This window comes from Neovison vison, chromosome 4 (assembly GCF_020171115.1).
Source record: "Neovison vison isolate M4711 chromosome 4, ASM_NN_V1, whole genome shotgun sequence".
Lineage (NCBI taxonomy): Eukaryota > Metazoa > Chordata > Mammalia > Carnivora > Mustelidae > Neogale > Neogale vison.
In genome coordinates this window covers 37,369,805-37,386,643 of record NC_058094.1, presented here as the reverse complement: position 1 = coordinate 37,386,643, position 16,839 = coordinate 37,369,805, and the positions used below count along the sequence as shown (strand labels likewise).

General features: G+C 38.3%; 1 protein-coding gene across 5 annotated transcripts in view; it reads left to right on the top strand.

The window, feature by feature from the left end:
* VPS13B (vacuolar protein sorting 13 homolog B) overlaps positions 1 to 16,839 on the top strand; it is a 770,530-nt gene that overhangs the window by 662,903 nt on the left and 90,788 nt on the right. For all 5 annotated transcript variants that reach the window (XM_044245211.1, XM_044245212.1, XM_044245209.1 and 2 more), the window contains exons 40-42: positions 2,517 to 2,713; positions 12,566 to 12,747; positions 14,016 to 14,365. In XM_044245211.1, the coding sequence (XP_044101146.1) occupies positions 2,517 to 2,713; positions 12,566 to 12,747; positions 14,016 to 14,365 (729 nt within the window). The remainder of the gene's footprint in view (positions 1 to 2,516; positions 2,714 to 12,565; positions 12,748 to 14,015; positions 14,366 to 16,839) is intronic.

The following is a 16,839-nucleotide window of genomic DNA, read 5'->3' as shown; positions in this document are numbered from 1 at the left end:
GAATGTGTTACTTGTCCTCATCACTAAAGAGAACACATGCTTCTGTTGCATCCCCCTGTTCTCTTACTCATATCCATTCTGTTCCCCCTTTTTCCCAGTAAGCGTCTCTCCACACACCAATGCTCAAGTCCCTCTTTAAAGAAAAGAAACTGTTATGGGTGGAGAGATAATATTTATTCCCATTGAAAGATTAGGAATCATTGTTTAGGGGGAAAAAAGGAGAAATCTATTCATTTGGGAAGCTTCTGTTAAGATCCTAGTATGTCCAAAAACTGTTAGATGCTAAGAAAAATTTTTTTACATAATGTGTCATTTTTGTACAAGGATCTCAGAGTTGACTAAAGTAGACAAACATGGAAATAGGGAATTACAAAGTGTGATGAGTTTTATGATAGAGGAGTGTATTAGAAATAGTAGTGACACAAAAGAGACAGCAATCAGCTCTGAGGATGGTAATTAGGGAATGCTTCTGAAAGAAAAGACGTACCTGAGGACAGTCCTTTTTTTTTTTTTTTCCAAAGACAAATGGGAATAACCCACATGTTCTATTTTAAAGCTTTTTTTTTTAATTTTTATAAACATATATTTTTATCCCTAGGGGTACAGGTCTGTGAATCGCCAGGTTTACACACTTCACAGCACTCACCAAAGCACATACCCTCCCCAATGTCCATATCCCCATTCCCCTTCTCCCAACCCCCCTCCCCCCTGCAACCCTCAGTTTGTTTTGTGAGATTAAGAGTCACTTATGGTTTGTCTCCCTCCCAATCCCATCTTGTTTCATTTATTCTTCTCCTACCCACTTAATAAAGCTTTTTTTTTTAATTAGTAATGTACCTTGGATGTCTTTTGTGTTAGTGTATATAGATATTCCTTATTCATTTTAGTGGCTGTAGAGTAATCCATTTATAGATCTGCATGTGATATTTAACTAATCCCCTATTAATGGATATCTGAGTCATTTCTAATTTCTTACTAATACAGCCAGTGCTGAACTAAATTCACCCTTGTATTGGAATCTCTGTAAACAAATTCTTAGACATATACTTCCAAGCATTTAAGTGATATTACCAGATTGCCCTCCCAAAATGCTGGATGGAAATGCTTATTCCCTTACCCGTGCAGACATTGGAGCTGTTCGTCTTTTAAAACTGCCAGAGTAACAAATAAAAAACACTATGTTGTGAATTTGAATTTGAATTTACGTATTAGTGAAGTTGAGTATCTTTTCAGGCTTACTGGCTGATTACTTTTCTTTTGCTGTGAACTAATTAGTGTCAGAGTCTACGATTTTACCATATACCAGCTAATAAATCAGCCTGTTAGTGTTCCGTGGCAGCTGGCAGAAGATGTAAGACTCATGGGTCAGAAACAAAGAACATTATTACTCCGCGCACAAGTAACATGAGCATCATGTTTGTACTGGTTCCTCTTGCCCGCAGGTCCCACGAGGGCAATGCAGAGGGGCCCTCGGGGATGGTAGGCATGCAGTGGGTATGTGGGACAGCCAAGGAACACGGAGCTTGTCAAATCTACTCCTTTAGAGTGAGTCTTTTTGTCCTGCAGAGAGACTTTCCCACATGCCTCAGGGTTCTTCTCTGGAAACACAACCTAAGAACTAGCCCCAGTTAACAGCTTTCAGGGCCTTGCATCCTAGTCATACCTAGTCATACCTAGCATACATGCAGGGAAGTTCAGGGCCCATCGCTAATTGCCTTTTCCAACATACTTCCTTTTTAAATTTTTTTCTACATGCTTATTTATCATTTTGTCATTGATTTGTAAGCTCTCTCTGCTACCACAACAGTTACTCCTGGAACTATCACAGAATATCACCTATCTTACCCAGTTTGCTTTTTTTTTTTAATTTGATTTTATCCACTGTGGTTTTGTGAGGTTGATGGGTTTCATGCGATACTTATAAAAAACTGCCCTATTATAAAAGTATTAACCAATTTTTTTCCTCCTCTGCTTTCAGTTTTGGCCTTTAACATTTTTATCCTTTGGGAATCTACTTTCGTGTAGGAGTGATGTAGGAACCCACTTTGGTTTTACCAAATGGTTGGACAGTTCTTGTAGCTTCATTTCCTGCCTTTCCCTACTTGTTGGAAATGGTATCTTCCTTACATACTAAAATTTATCAGTACTTATATCTTGTACTATTTTGTGTTCTGTTTCTTCTATTTGTAGGCCATTACTCAAACCTTATCTTTTAACTGCTATAGCCTTATAATAAACTTAACACCTGGTAGGTATTTGTTCCTCATTTTTTTCTCTTTTATTTAAAAACTTTCTTGGCTATTTTCATATATTCTTGAATGGGTCTTTTAAAATAAAGTAGGTAAACAGGGTAAATATAACTATGAAAGAAATCCTGAACTACTGTCTTTTATAGACATCCCTTTCTAAAAGTCTTATTCATATTATAACTTTGATGGTTTAATTTGCATTTCAACAAATATAGAACTGTACCATAGTTTGTATTTGCAACTTCTAAAATCTTTATTTTAATATAGATTCCTTGTAGTTTGGAATACTGGGATGAACTCCAGAAGGTTTTTGTTGCATTTCAAGAATTCAGTCTGTCTGAAAGCAAAGTTTGTGAGCTACAGTTGCCAGATATCAATCTTGTGAGTGACCAAAAGAAACTGGTATCCTCGGATCTTTGGAGAATTGTCCTGAACAGCAGTCAAAATGGTGCTGATGACCAAAGGTAAGTCGGCAAAAAAATGAAATAGTGACATTATGCTGGGAAATAGTCATTAAGTCCTCATATCTAGTGACCCCTTGCTTAGCCGTATCTTAGCTGGCTAGCAGCTGCATCTGTACAAACCACAGATGAGAACTAGGACAGAAGACAGAAGCTGACATAGCAAAGTCTGCATACTAAAAATCCTGTGTTATATGCATAATATAGCTCTGTGAGCCCTCCTGATAAGAACCTGTTCCTTCAGTATAAAAACAAAAAGTTCAGGGGCGCCTGGGTGGCTCAGTGGGTTAAGCCGCTGCCTTCGGCTCAGGTCATGATCTCAGGGTCCTGGGATCGAGTCCCGCATCGGGCTCTCTACTCAGCAGGGAGCCTGCTTCCTCTTCTCTCTCTCTGCTTGCCTCTATGCCTACTTGTGATTTCTCTCTGTCAAATAAATAAATAAATAAAATCTTTAAAAAAAAAAAAAAAGTTCAAAAAACAAACTACCAGAAGAAAAAAAAAAAGAGCCATCCTGAGCAAAAAAGTATAAAGAAAAGAACCATTAATTCTTCAACAGACTCTTAATGATGCAGTAAATAATATGTGTTAACGATAACCCTGGGACATTAAGAGAAAGGTTAAGTAAATCGTATTGTCTCCTTCTAAAAAGGTAAACTTTGGAAATATTTCTTAAGTGGCTTAATTTTTTTCTTAAAGATTTTATTCATTTGAGAAGGGGAGAGAGAGAGAGAGAGAGAGTGCACAGCTGGGGTGGGAAGGTGGGGAGGAGAAGCAGACTTCCCAGTGAGTGGGGAGTCTGTTGCCTGACTCCATCCCAGGACCCTGGGATCTTGACCTGAGCCAAAGGCAGATACTTAACTGATTGGGCCACCCAGACACCCATCTTAAGTGGTTTTAAGAAAAAAAAACTTTAAAATACCTCTAGACATTTAAAAAAAAAAACAACTTGGCTAACCAAAATGACTTCTACCAAAGGCTTTCTAGGTAGCTCTACATTGTATTTGGCCATAAAGAATCTTAGAACTGAAATAAATTTTAAAAAAGGGGGGGGGGCCTGGGTGGCTCAGTGGGTTAAAGCCTCTGCCTTCGGCTCAGGTCATCATCCCAGGGTCCTGGGATCGAGCTCCGCATCGGGCTCTCTGCTCAGCAGGGAGCCTGCTTCCTTCTCTCTCTCTGCCTGCTTCTCTGCCTATTTGTGATCTCTGTCTGTCAAATAAATAAATTTAAAAAAAAAAAAGAATCTTAGAACTGTAGACTTCATCATGTGTTTTATATCATGTCCCCACAGCTTCCTGTCCCACATCTCCTACAGGATATCTGATTAGTGGCAAAAGAGGGCCAGACTGTCTGTTTTCTATGTTCGTCTGCTTGATATGTGTACTAACTTAGAGTAGGAAAAAAATTGGCTTTGGTAACCTGTTCTTCAGCCCATCTTCTCATTTACATGTCCCTATTAGTCAAGCCTTTTTGTCCCACAAAAGACAAGAAAAAGATACTAAATCCGAGTCTGTGGGATAGTTTTCTTGGGTCATATGATAATGCGTGTACCATGGGCTCAGGCCTATCTTGCTGTCTGTCACTCTCAATGTCCTGTTCCAGTTCTCCTGATGAACTGGCTTTAGCATTATCTTACTCCTCTTATATAATCCATTCTTTTCTCTCCCCCAGATAATAGTCTGGCACTAACAAAGAGAAAAAAACACCTATCCTTCGTAACATCCCACAAATCAGCTGTTTTCTCTTTTCTGTGTTACCTTTATTTTTGCCCATGAGTGTATGCCTTTACAAGGTTATAATCATAGCACATCATTTAGTGTTCTGATTCCTTCTTTATATTATAAAGAGTGGTGAATGCTGTCTCTCTTTGTTTTTGTTAATAATACTATCTGTTCGTTGAAGAGTGGGAAATAAAGAGAATGCCATCACCCATGATCATATCACACTGATAACTTCTATTAACATTTTAACAGTAGCTTCATTGTCTTTTCCAGTTATTATTCTGTGTGATTAATAATAATAGTGTGTCTTATACTTTATATGTCCTATTTCCAGGTCATGTGGGCTCTTTAAGAATAATTGCTTTCCTTTTATAGTACCTATTGATTATAAGTAGTAAAAATATAGTAGAGGTGTGGGATCTTAATTTCACCTGTATGTGGAATTCAGCAATGAAAAGAATACCCTTCCTGCAAGAAGTTAGCAAATGCATAGGAAGACTGCCTATTCCAAGCACAGGTTACCTAGTCAGAAACCAGGAAATCTCAGAAAATAGAGTTGTAAGTAACAAAAATGTTTTTAATCTGAGTTTCATTAATAGTATCAAGTTAGAAATCATTTCTTGATTCTAATTATGAAAGAATGCATTTTCAGCACTGGAAGAAGCATTTTCGACAAGGTTAATTCCTCTGAATCTGAAACATTCATAAAAATTACTTTTGTGGTAAGCTTAGCACTACAGAAATGTGGAACCTTTAGGGAATGGAAATTTATGCAGACAATCAAATTCAGGCACTTTTTCACCAAGCTTTTGACATTGTAATCATAGATCTTTTGTCCTCACCTGGGATTTTTCAAGTTACCTAATATTTCACAATTGATCTTGCTTTGTTTGACATTAACCATTTTTCAGATAGAATTTGATATTAATGAAATTAAATTTAAAGAGCTAGTTTAAAAGTCAACTTCGTAAGACCCTGCTAAGACACTTTGCAAAAGGGATAGTAAATAAATTTCATCCAGTTTCTAGAAAGTAAACATCACAGCTTCAATAATATGTTAGCATTGTATGCAGAAAGAAAACTGTTTCAGTTAGCTCCAGTATATTCTGTCGTGAGGAATTTAGAACTAGACAAAAACCTGACCCTTTATGATTAGAGATTATCTTATAAGTAATATTCTCAGTGGTTTGAAAAGGACATGCATCAGACTGTTGTACGTTCCAGGAAGAAAGTTCATAAAAGCAAGTCTTATGAAGCTTAATCTTAAGAAGAAAAAAGAGGAAGAAAAAGCAAAGAGCATCTTGCCCATAATTGGCATAAAGCTGCAACAGTGCAGGGCAACTCCATGGTAGTGGCATCACTATATGTAAGTAAATGGAAGCACTATTTAATGGATATAATTGCAAATTAGAGGACCTGGATTTAAGTCCTGGCGCCATCACCAACTAGGTATTTGACTTTGAGAAACAAATTTCTAAGCTGAGACCCTAAGGAATGATTAGGCGCTTAAGTCCAAAGGGTGGGCAGTTAACCTTTATTAAAAAAGGACTGGAGGGGCGCCTGGATGGCCCAGTGGGTTGGGCCTCGCCTTTGGCTCAGATAATGATCTCAGAGTCCTGGATTTGAGTCCTGTGTTGGGCTCTCTGCTTGGCGGGAGCCTGCTTCCCCCTCTCTCTCTGCTTTCCTCTCTGCCTACTTGTGATCTCTGTCTGTCAAATAAATAAATAAAATCTTAAAAAAAAAAAAAAAAAAAAAAAGGACTGGAGACAAAAGAGCCAGTCTCTTAAACCTTAGTCTGTTTTTCCCCTAGAGGTAGATTATCTTTAATTAAGTGCCTCTGTATTTGTAATAAGTACATTCCACCATCTTTAAGCAGTGGTTTGCTTGCTCATATGAAGAGGAATGATTGGCAATGATTGTGCTTTTTTTGAAGGCAGCATTTGAAGTAGAGTAACTTCAAGCTTAGTTTCCACCACAGTATTGACCTTTTAGGAGACTTGTCCTATTTGCAGCACATTGGACGGAGGCATACGACCTTTAAGCCCGGATCAAGATAATCCATTTCAGCTATTTATCTTTAATCTAATCATGTATATATTTGCCCATTGAGTAAGCCTAAATAAACCCCCTTTATCAGTTAGGTGCTGACAAGAAACAGAAGGCACACTAGAACTTGAAGATTGTGGCAAGTTTAATGAAAGGACTATTTACAAAAGTGTGGGCAGGATTACGGGACAGTACAGTACCCTGGGGCTAAGAATCCTGGGGAACCATCCCGCTCTCGGTCCTGAAGGAGCTTGAGGAATACATACCCTCCCTCCATCTCCTCTCACTTTCTGATCTCCTTATCGGCACCTCCTACTGGCTGAACCAGAGAATAAGACAAAGGACAAAGCAGCTTGTTGAGACAGTTGGTTGGCAGAGAAGAGGATGGGGAAGGGTAGAAACTGTGGATCCAGTGAGCAAACAGAAGGTAGCCGGCAACTACACACTCTATTTGGAATATATAGTTGCTTACCCAGTAACTGGTCCTACAAGGGGAAAAGACAAACAGAATGGTGGGCCCAGCTCTCAGGTTTTGGGCCACTCTACTAGGTTCCCTGGGTTTAGAATCAATTTGATGTCTTCTGATGGACCAGAACAATCATCTAATTTGTTTTGGTCTCTGCGTCCCCACCCCAACCACCCCACCCCCGACCCTGCCTGCCTTACTGTCATGCCAAATGACTAATCCTAGAAGTCTGTGACTTTGTAAAGTCCTACAAATTATAGGCAACTATCTGTAACATGATAATAACTGCCAATCTTGATATATAGGTTCAGTTAACTTCATTGCCAGTTGATAATGTGTTCTGTGTTCACCTTCAACTGTGTTCACCTTCACCAAGTCTTTGGTGGTTTGTTGTGCGTGTTGCACGATCATTTCTCCCAACATGAGAACGTATGAAAGCAGATGACTTAAAAGGACTTTCTATGCCCACCCCCAACATGCTGGTTAATGTAAGAAGGCATCTTAGAAAAAGAAGGGGCCTAAGGGCCCTCTTTCTTCGCACCATGAAAATGGAAACTCTGGGGAGTTTTTTGGTGTACTTGCATTTTTAGATGTGCCACAACAAAGTATTTCCTCCTACTCCCTAAACATCTTGTAAAAGCAACCCCCATCTATTCATACTAGGCAATCTTCGAGATAGTGGTCAACAGCTTTTTTTTTTTCCAAAGAGGAAATGCTTTTTGTTCTTCAAAGCCTTAATTCTTACATAGACAGACAGTGGAGGAATTAGACGAAGAGCACGTAATGATCAAGTCCTGGAGTGTTTCTCTTCTCTCCACCAGTTGAACTTTCTCCTACCAGAAGATGACTGTGGCTTCCAGAAACTCTTTCCTTCCATTTGGCTGCTTGGATGTCTACTTTTAATGTACCTAAATTTGTTGAGTACCGTTTTAAAAAAACCTTTTGACGTTCATAAACCATTCAGGTGTAAACCAGAATATTCTTTACCCCGGGCTAAACATGAGTTTTGCCTTTTCTACCTTGGGTAGAAGGGATACTTGTATTTTTCCCCAAGTGTCTTTTTGAAGCCTTTTACTACTTCCTTTTAGTTGATGATTGAACTCCATGTAACACCAGGAGTTGGTCTTCTGCCAGCTAACCCTTTTCCCTGTACACATTCCCTAAAGTAATCAGTTTTCCTCGGGGCTCACCTAAAATTTTAGGCTGGTGATATAAAAATGACTCACAAGTCTCTGTGTCATGGTATTTAGTCTGTGTGCTGTGGAAGATTCTCTCTCTTTAAAATCAGATACAAAGGAGTCCTTTACCTGAGGGCCTATTTAAGCCTGTTGCATTTTTTTAAGCCATGGATTACAACCCAGTTAGTGGGTCATGAAATCAATTTAGCAGGTTGTAGCCAGAATTTTTTTAATGAAATAAAAAATATTGGTGTGAAAAGGACAATATGTATAATTCTTCTTGTGTGAGATACCAAGAGTAGCAAAATTTTAGAGACAGAGTAGAACAGTGTGTTCATCAGGGGATGAGGGAGAGGGGAAGGGGGAGTTCTGGTTTAAGGATATAGAGTTTGAGTGAAGGAAGATGAAAAACCTCTGGAGATGGAGCACTGATTTGTCCACCAGAGCAGATGTCCTAAATGCCACTGAATGTGCACTTGGGCAAAACAGTAAATTTATGTTATCTATATAGTTCATGACAATTTTTACAATGTCAGTGGGTATCATATTTTTAGTAGACTTACCTCCCCCCTCCACCATTTTTTATGTGTCCTAGAATAGAGTAAAAGTGATTTTTTTACTTTGGTTTAAAGCATTTTAAAAATGATGATTCTAGGGTGCCTGGGTGACTCAGTCTTTAAGCATCTGCCTTCAGCTCAGGTCATGATCCCAGGGTCCTGGGATCGAGGCCCACATCAGGCTCTCTGCTAGACAGGAAGCCTGCTTCACCCTCTCCCACTCCCCCGGCTTGTGTTCCCTCTCTCTGTCAAATAAATAAAATCTTAAAAAAAAAAAAAAAATGATGATTCTAATGACTAGAGAGAACTTGGTGCAAGAGACTCACATCCTCCCATCTTCTTAACCATGCAGCTCTCTCCCAGGACGGACAGAGCAGTGTTTTGGCAGTAGGCAGGAGGAAGTTTGGTGAACCGGTATTGAGAGACCATGCCACAATTACATGAATGTCAGTGTGATGTTACAAGACCTGTCTTGGGAACTAAAGGCATCACCGACAATTAACGTGTTGTGAACTACATGACCAGGATGGTACTCTGCTTACCAGCCAGAAAAAGCAGGATGGCATGTTTTTCTGCTAATGGGTGTTAGATAATATGCTGAACAGTTCATAGGCAGCATCTCCTTTAATACTCAGAGAGTCATTCAATACTGTACTCATTTTATAGGTGAAAAAATGAGATTTATCCAGGTGCTGATACAATTTGGTGAAGGTTATGATATAAAAGATAGAAGTGCAAGTATCTTCTCTAGGTTCTTTCACCCAGTTATTCTCTGCTTAATCTCTCTGCTGTATTTTACTGTATTATAAAACCCTTCTTACTACAAAGGGGTCCAGAGAAAAGCTCAAGCCTTCATCAGTTAAGGCAGATTGTTGGGTTCTGGCACCGCCATAGGGGTTTGCCCCAGAATGGCACCAGGGATGAATCTTCAAGGACCATGCCTGGGTCCCAGGAATGCCTATTAATCAGTCAAAACATAGACTTACTAAGATACTCCTTGTTTAAAAAAGAGTTGGTACCTTTCTGTAGGTCATCCCTCTATAGGACAGCTGATAAGTAACCTTTTGGCTAAAATGTGGATATGGCTGTGTAAAATTCCTGCCATATTTTCCACATTTTAGAATATTTCCACTATCCTAAGAATTTGAGTTTCCATTAGGATCTTAAAGATAGTTCAACTAACCCCTGAATCTTGAGTTCTGTGTATTAATGTTTGAGAGGTGCTGCCCCGAGGAGTCAACACTTTTACTTTCTTCTCTATTTCTGCTGGTTACACATCTCATAAATTATATTTTTCCTTTTGACATCTGGATCAGGGTTCATTGTACCCAATTAAGGAAATTATGTCAGCATAGCTGCTCTAAGTATCCCTAACAGGGTCATCTCTCTCCTATACATGACTGGTTAGTTCTATGATGATGAGAGCTATGATGACATTTACATCACTTTAGTCCTGGTGTAAGAGGTAGACATATATAAAAAAAAAAAAAAATATATATATATATATACACACATACATATATATATGCTGCCTTTATGATACATAATAATGATCAAATTGCATATCAAAAAACTATAATTTTACTGAATTCAAAATACATTTAAAGTATATTCAGGTTGTATATACCATATTAATTTTGTGATTAAGAAATTTTAATTTTGATAGGAATGTAATTTTTTGTAGGTCTGAATTTTTCATATATAGTTTAACTCAACAACCATTTTAGTTCGGATTTTAAGATTGAAAGAGTATTGCTAACTACTTGAGTATGTTAGGAGTTACTGTATAAGCCCTAAAATATCTATTTTTTAAAATTTATGTGTATATTTAATATAGGAAGAACTAAAGAATTAACCAATTTGTTATGAATAAATAATGTAGCACATACTCCTGTTTTAGCAGCCTTTTTCAATATATGTTATACTATCTGCTACTCTCAAGATAGAAAAATAAATCTTGGAAAATCTCAGGAGTGTCAAAAATTGTAGTTGGCAAGAAAAATGCTTCCGTTAAACACCTCAAATTGTGTACTCACTGCTTTAAAACTGATCTCATAGAACTCTCGCCTGGATTTTTAATAATATTTTGACTAGCATTGTACCCTATTTCTAACAACTTCTGAAAGTAGTTCAAATATGTAAAACACATGTACACCTAATACACTTTGCTCTTTCTGAATAAATACAAGTTTTAATTTTACCTAGTCAATGAAATCTGTTATTTGTAACTGCACAGATAAATTCCTGGAAGGCTGTTTAAATTAGTATGCCCATTTATAGAAGCTTTAGAATATACTTAGGTGCATTCCTTGCTCATAGCATTGAATCAGTAACAAATTGCCCCAGAGGTTTTTATTTTCTTTGTAGGTACTGGAGAGTTACTAACATTGCTGTAAATACCACCATATAACTATAAATTTCTTAAAATTAAAGGCTCAGTAAATGTGTTGGAATGCTCCTAGCTTTCATTTTCACCAGGCTTTTCACAACCTCTTTCAAAACTTAGCTGAAGATTCATGCTCTGAGAATCCCACGCAATGCACCTCACGCCATCCTGTATTCCTCTTGGGTTTCAACTCTGGCAGCACCTCCAACCTTTCTGTACCTGGATGGTGGTTCTGTTTGATGAGGTTTCTAAAGGTCTACATATTTTATATCACCAGTTAGATGGTGTTGTGAACTACATGACCAGGATGGTCATATAGTCATATATGGTCATATAGTCATATAAAACCAAGGATTTATTTCCTTAGTTTTTCCTGTCATAGTGCTCCCAAGGATACAGTAAATCACGATGTTTCTTTCTAGGCTCCTCATGGACTTGGAAGCCAGGCTCCCATAGCTCTAGAACAAATTTCGGATTTGGAAAGAAGAGGGCAAAGGACGATGAGAGAATGGGGCAGCAGCTATTCAGTGACCCACCGTCACCATAACACCCCTCATGCCATCCCACTCCCCAGGTCCTGTGCATCTGCTAGCACTGAGGCCCGGCAGCTAGGCAGCACGTCTCCCGTGCACATCAGCAGCTGCCATGTACAAACTTCTTCCCTCCTACAGATGCCTTCACTATTCTTTTTAATGAGATTTTACTTTTTCAAATGGCAGTAGGCAGATGGGCAAGTGAATAGAGGGCCCATGCAGTGTAACTGAGTGTAACTGTCCATGGGACCTTGGTGGTCCTAAATTTTATGGCACCTATTACAGCATTTACTGAGTGTTCAATAAAGAGGAGTGACTTACTCATAGCCCTCTGGATATGGACAATCTGGAGAAGTAAAACAAAGTGAAACATTTATGGTGATGCTGGAAGTATTGAGTTTTTGAACAGCAGAGTCATACTCCAAATTGTGTTGGTCTTGAACTAATAGAAAAACAAGTTGTAAGTCTGTAAATTGCATGAGATGCGGATGGAAGAAAATTGGGTTGGAGGTAGGTCAACATGACCTGGGGTTTGAAGAATCCTTTGAAATTTTTCTGCTGCTAACTTATAGACAATAATCAACTTGAACTTAATTTTTAAAAACAACTAGTTTATGTCAGTAAATTTCATAAAATTTCATGATAATATATTAACTATAGGATTATGGGTGCTAGCTTTAAAAACCCTTATAGAGGGGCGCCTGGGTGGCTCAGTGGGTTAAAGCCTCTGCCTTCGGCTCAGGTCATGGTCTCGGGGTTCTGGGATCGAGCCCTGCATCGGGCTCTCTGCTCAGTGGAGAGCCTGCTTCCTCTTCTCTCTCTGCCTGTCTCTCTGACTAGTTGTGATCTCTATCAAACAAATAAATAAAAATCTTTAAAAAAAAATAAAAACACTTACAGAAAGACATTTCACTTATATGGTATTGGGAAATCTAGGTCATTGATCTTCTTTTATTACTTATTTCCCATAGCTCTGCAAGTGAATCTGGTTCTCAAAGCACTTGTGACCAACTGGTAACTCCAACAGCCCTGGCTGCCTGTACCAGAGTCGACTCCTGTTTTACCCCATGGTTTGTCCCATCTCTTTGCATTTCCTTCCAGTTTGCTCACCTGGAGTTCCATCTTTGTCATCACCTTGATCAACTAGGCACAGGTACTCTTCTCTTTAGCATCTGAATAACACCCACTTAATATTTACTGTTTTTCTTGAGTGTTCTCTGAGACACAGTTCAATGATTTTTACCCAGATAATTTATTTTCTTTTCATGAAGTGAAAAGACATGGAAGGGTTTTCATCCTGTGTATTACAGTATTAGTGATGTTTCGAAGTGCTGTGATTGCTAATCACTCCACCACCCAAAGCTCTTTCCCCACTGACTACCGCCCATGTGGTGGTGGAAATTTTTGGAAGAGGCATTCATTTCCCCCAACAGTGAGCACTGGCAAAATTATTCTGAAGTTGACTTCATCTAACAGATGTACCCCTTACTTTTGAACCACCATATGGACCTATTATATAAATTACCAGTAGTATTGAACTGACATGATTTTGCCTGCTTCCTAATAAGAATTTTCAAGGAAGTTACAAAAATTGCAGGTTTTACTGTTTTTCCAATTGGGATCTTTTTAAAAGAAATACATCTGTTTCTGTTCTGTGTCCTGAGCTACTACATTAATGATGGAGAGATTCCAAAAGTATTCGCTATTACCTGATTTCAAAAGCATGAATACATTCTACAAGGGATGGGCAAATTCTCCAGAAATGTGAAGGACTGTCATGTTAAGCTGATGAGGTGGAGTCTTATTAAATTTTGCCACCACCGAAAGTGGTCTTTTATAAATTTGCCAGTCTTACGTGAATAATTACTCCTAAACGTCTATACCAAATGTTTCCTAGTTAGTACATTTTGATTTAGGTTTTCAACCCAACATGTAATGGAAAAAGGAAAAAAATCAGATTTAAAAAATCAGATTAAAACTAAACACAGCTGCTGTTAAGCATCTTGCCTTTTCAGCAAAAAATGGAATTTAACCTGCTTTTTCTAACTCTCGAGTCATGTTTTTGTTTTTGAGATTTGGTTGGTAGATACAGAGCATTTCATAAAACTCTCCTTCAATAGTTGCCTCCTCTTCATTGTATCTGTCATCTTACTGTGATCAAATTTTTGTCTGTGAAACTGAATGTGAACTTTAGATAATATATGTTTGAGGCATACCAGTTGAACAAAACCATTTTGTTGGCAAATATCAAATGGTAATTCAAGAGATCAAATGCCTTCAAGAGAGTGTTTGCATTTTATTAAACTGCAAATCACAAAACCGGTAAGCTTTAAAAAGTGAATAGCTTAAACATCATGTCTTTCTTTCCATAAAATATTGGCTCATCCCAACTGCTGTTTCTCCTGGTTGTTTTTTCAACAGCTCCACCGCGGTACCTGCACCCATTTATTTCCGATAAAAATGTGCCATCTGAACTAGAATACATGATTATTTCCTTCAAAGAACCACACCTATATCTCCGGCAGTGGAACAACAGTCCTGTCTGTCAGGAGATCCGGTTCTCAGCTCAGGCGGACTGTAAACTTCTCGAGTGCAGAAACGTCACGATGCAAAGCGTGGTGAAACCCTTCGGCATCTTCGGGCAGATGGCCGTTTCCCGCGATGCGGGGGAGAAGCTGCTTGACTGCTCCATCGTAGTGGACTCTGTCTTCGTCAGCTTTGGGCAACACGTGGTTCATTCTCTAAACACTGCAGTACAAGCTTGGCAACAGGTACGCACATCCTAGAACAGCTTACAGTTTGTCTGTGTGTGATCTTTCACTAGACGCTTTATGTTATCACTTCTAATAGTAAGCTAAGCACCCACCAAAATGTGAGAGAATGAAGAATTTGATGGGCACCATAATATTTGGGGTTTTCTCTGTTTAGCAAAGTGATGCATGTTATTTTTAAAAGCTTTGGAGAATATGGGTTCTCTACACATTCATAGGAGACCATGCCCACATTTTTGTGACTAATGTACCACATCTGTGTGGAAAGGAACATATTTCCAGGAATTTTTTCCAAGTATTATGGCTTTCCTTTGCCAAAGCTTCAACTTAGTTATGTATCAAGTTGTCTAAGCATCCATTGCAGAAATGAAGAACCTGTGTGAGCCTCGCCGATAGTAAACATTTCATCTTTTCAAAGGGAAAAAGCAGCGAGAAAAAATATGCAAGCCCACCGAGTCTAAGTCTTTCCCCTTACTATCATTCTGCCATTTTTTAATCAGTTAAAGACTCTCAATTGATTATTTTCTTCCTTTCATCTCTTGCCAGAAATTAGCCAAATCAAACAAGGGGATGAAGTGTAAGTCTGTGCTGCATGGTGTGTTTAAGATGAGGAACCTGTCCGTGCCACAAGCATGAAAATAATTTCACAGAATGTTTGGATAATACTGTAATTTAAGAACAAATCATTTCCACTTCCATACTGATTTTCGGAATAATATTGTATTTCCATCAAGTTTGTGTTGCTCTTAAAGCTGGGACACTTACCCCCTACCCCCAACTTCCGTATGTGCTACCTGCATTTAAGCGGAGCTGGCCCCCAGGGGAAATGCTCTCCTGTCCTGCGCTGACCTCATGTGGAGACAGGCCGGGGTGGGGGTGTGCTGGGGGGACTTGGAGTTCTCTAACTTAAGAATTTTTATGGGAATAAACTCTTCTTTATATGCATGAAGACCTATATAAGACTAAGGAATTAATTACCTAACATGGCACTACAATAGCAAAGGGAAAGAAGATAACACATCTGTTTTTTATTTTAAAATTCTTTTTTAAGGGCATTCCATGGTTTTCTTGTTGCAGAGGACATGCGTAAAATAAGAGCTAGTGTGATCTAAATCTTTGCAGCTGGTTCAAATAGTGATGTGAAAAAAACCTCCATGGCTCCAATTTCTGTTTTTTGTCATATTTTGAACAATGCATTTAATAAAAAACAAACCTAGAAAATATAAAAGAGTCATTGATAGAGCATTTAAACCCAGAATATGTTTGTCTTGGTATCGGGGCCATTCTAAGAGGACTCATGTGTAGCAACTACTGCAAAATGGCCTTCAGAAATATCAGTTTCCTCCCAGGGTAAAAATATTCTCTTAGACACAGCTATACATATAAATAAAATACGGTGCATAAATATTTAAATGTTTTAAACCACATCAGAGTGTGAATGACTGACTGGCTAACACAGTGCCTTGAAGGAATATTCTGGGTTTTTTTTTTAATGGAATTGTATATTTGATTAAGTAGAGCCATATGTCACATAGCATATTGCTGACAGGTACATTCTATGAATAGTTGATTCTGATTTATACAGGGATTTGGCAATGTTAACATGAGCCACAAGAGGATATACTTCTGTAATTGTTGCTGTAATTTTCTTGTTTCCTCCCATGTCAAGGGTACTTGCCACCAAGTTTTAATGTGGTAGGCATCTAACCCTACGCATTCTAAAGTAAATACAAAAATGCACTACTTTGAAATTACAGGACATTTGACATTGAAATGGGTTTATAGAGGGTTATTAAGTTCATTGTTTCTAAGATGTTCTCAATGTGGTTTATTCCCTTAGTGGGGAAGATTAGTTTCCCAAGCTTGGAGGTTATTGGTGTGTTGTGTCATATGCAGTCTAATTATTGCCCATGAGAAATATGAATTTAATAAGCAAGATAAGTTATTCAAGTTCTCTGCATTCTTTTATTGGATTCATATCTGAGACAAGTCATTTGTATCCAGTGTGGATGGACCAGACAGTTGAAGAATGAAACAATTTGGCCTTTCACCTTTAGGTCACAAGCTCAAGATTAACAGAAGCCTTCATCAGTGTCTGATTTCTTTGGCTGTGATTTTTTTTTTTTTTTTCTCTTTGGCACATGATTAATGTTTTGTGAAACCAGATTGAGGACACAAAATGTCACTTGCAACTCGCTTTATGTTTCAATGCCGTATCCCCACATTTGGACAAAATGACATGTAAAGGGGATTTTTATTTAAAAATGAAGGTCTTGCTCATGTGTCTTATCTTACACCAGAATGATGTCTGTCTCTGTTTAATTGCAAATGCCTGGACAACACTCCAGCACGGATCTTAAATGTAGATAACCATCTTTTAATTACAAATCTGAATGAGCATCCTGAGACTTTGACTATATGATGTCATATAAAATGTGCACGAACTGTTTTATTAAAAATACACCAGAATTTAA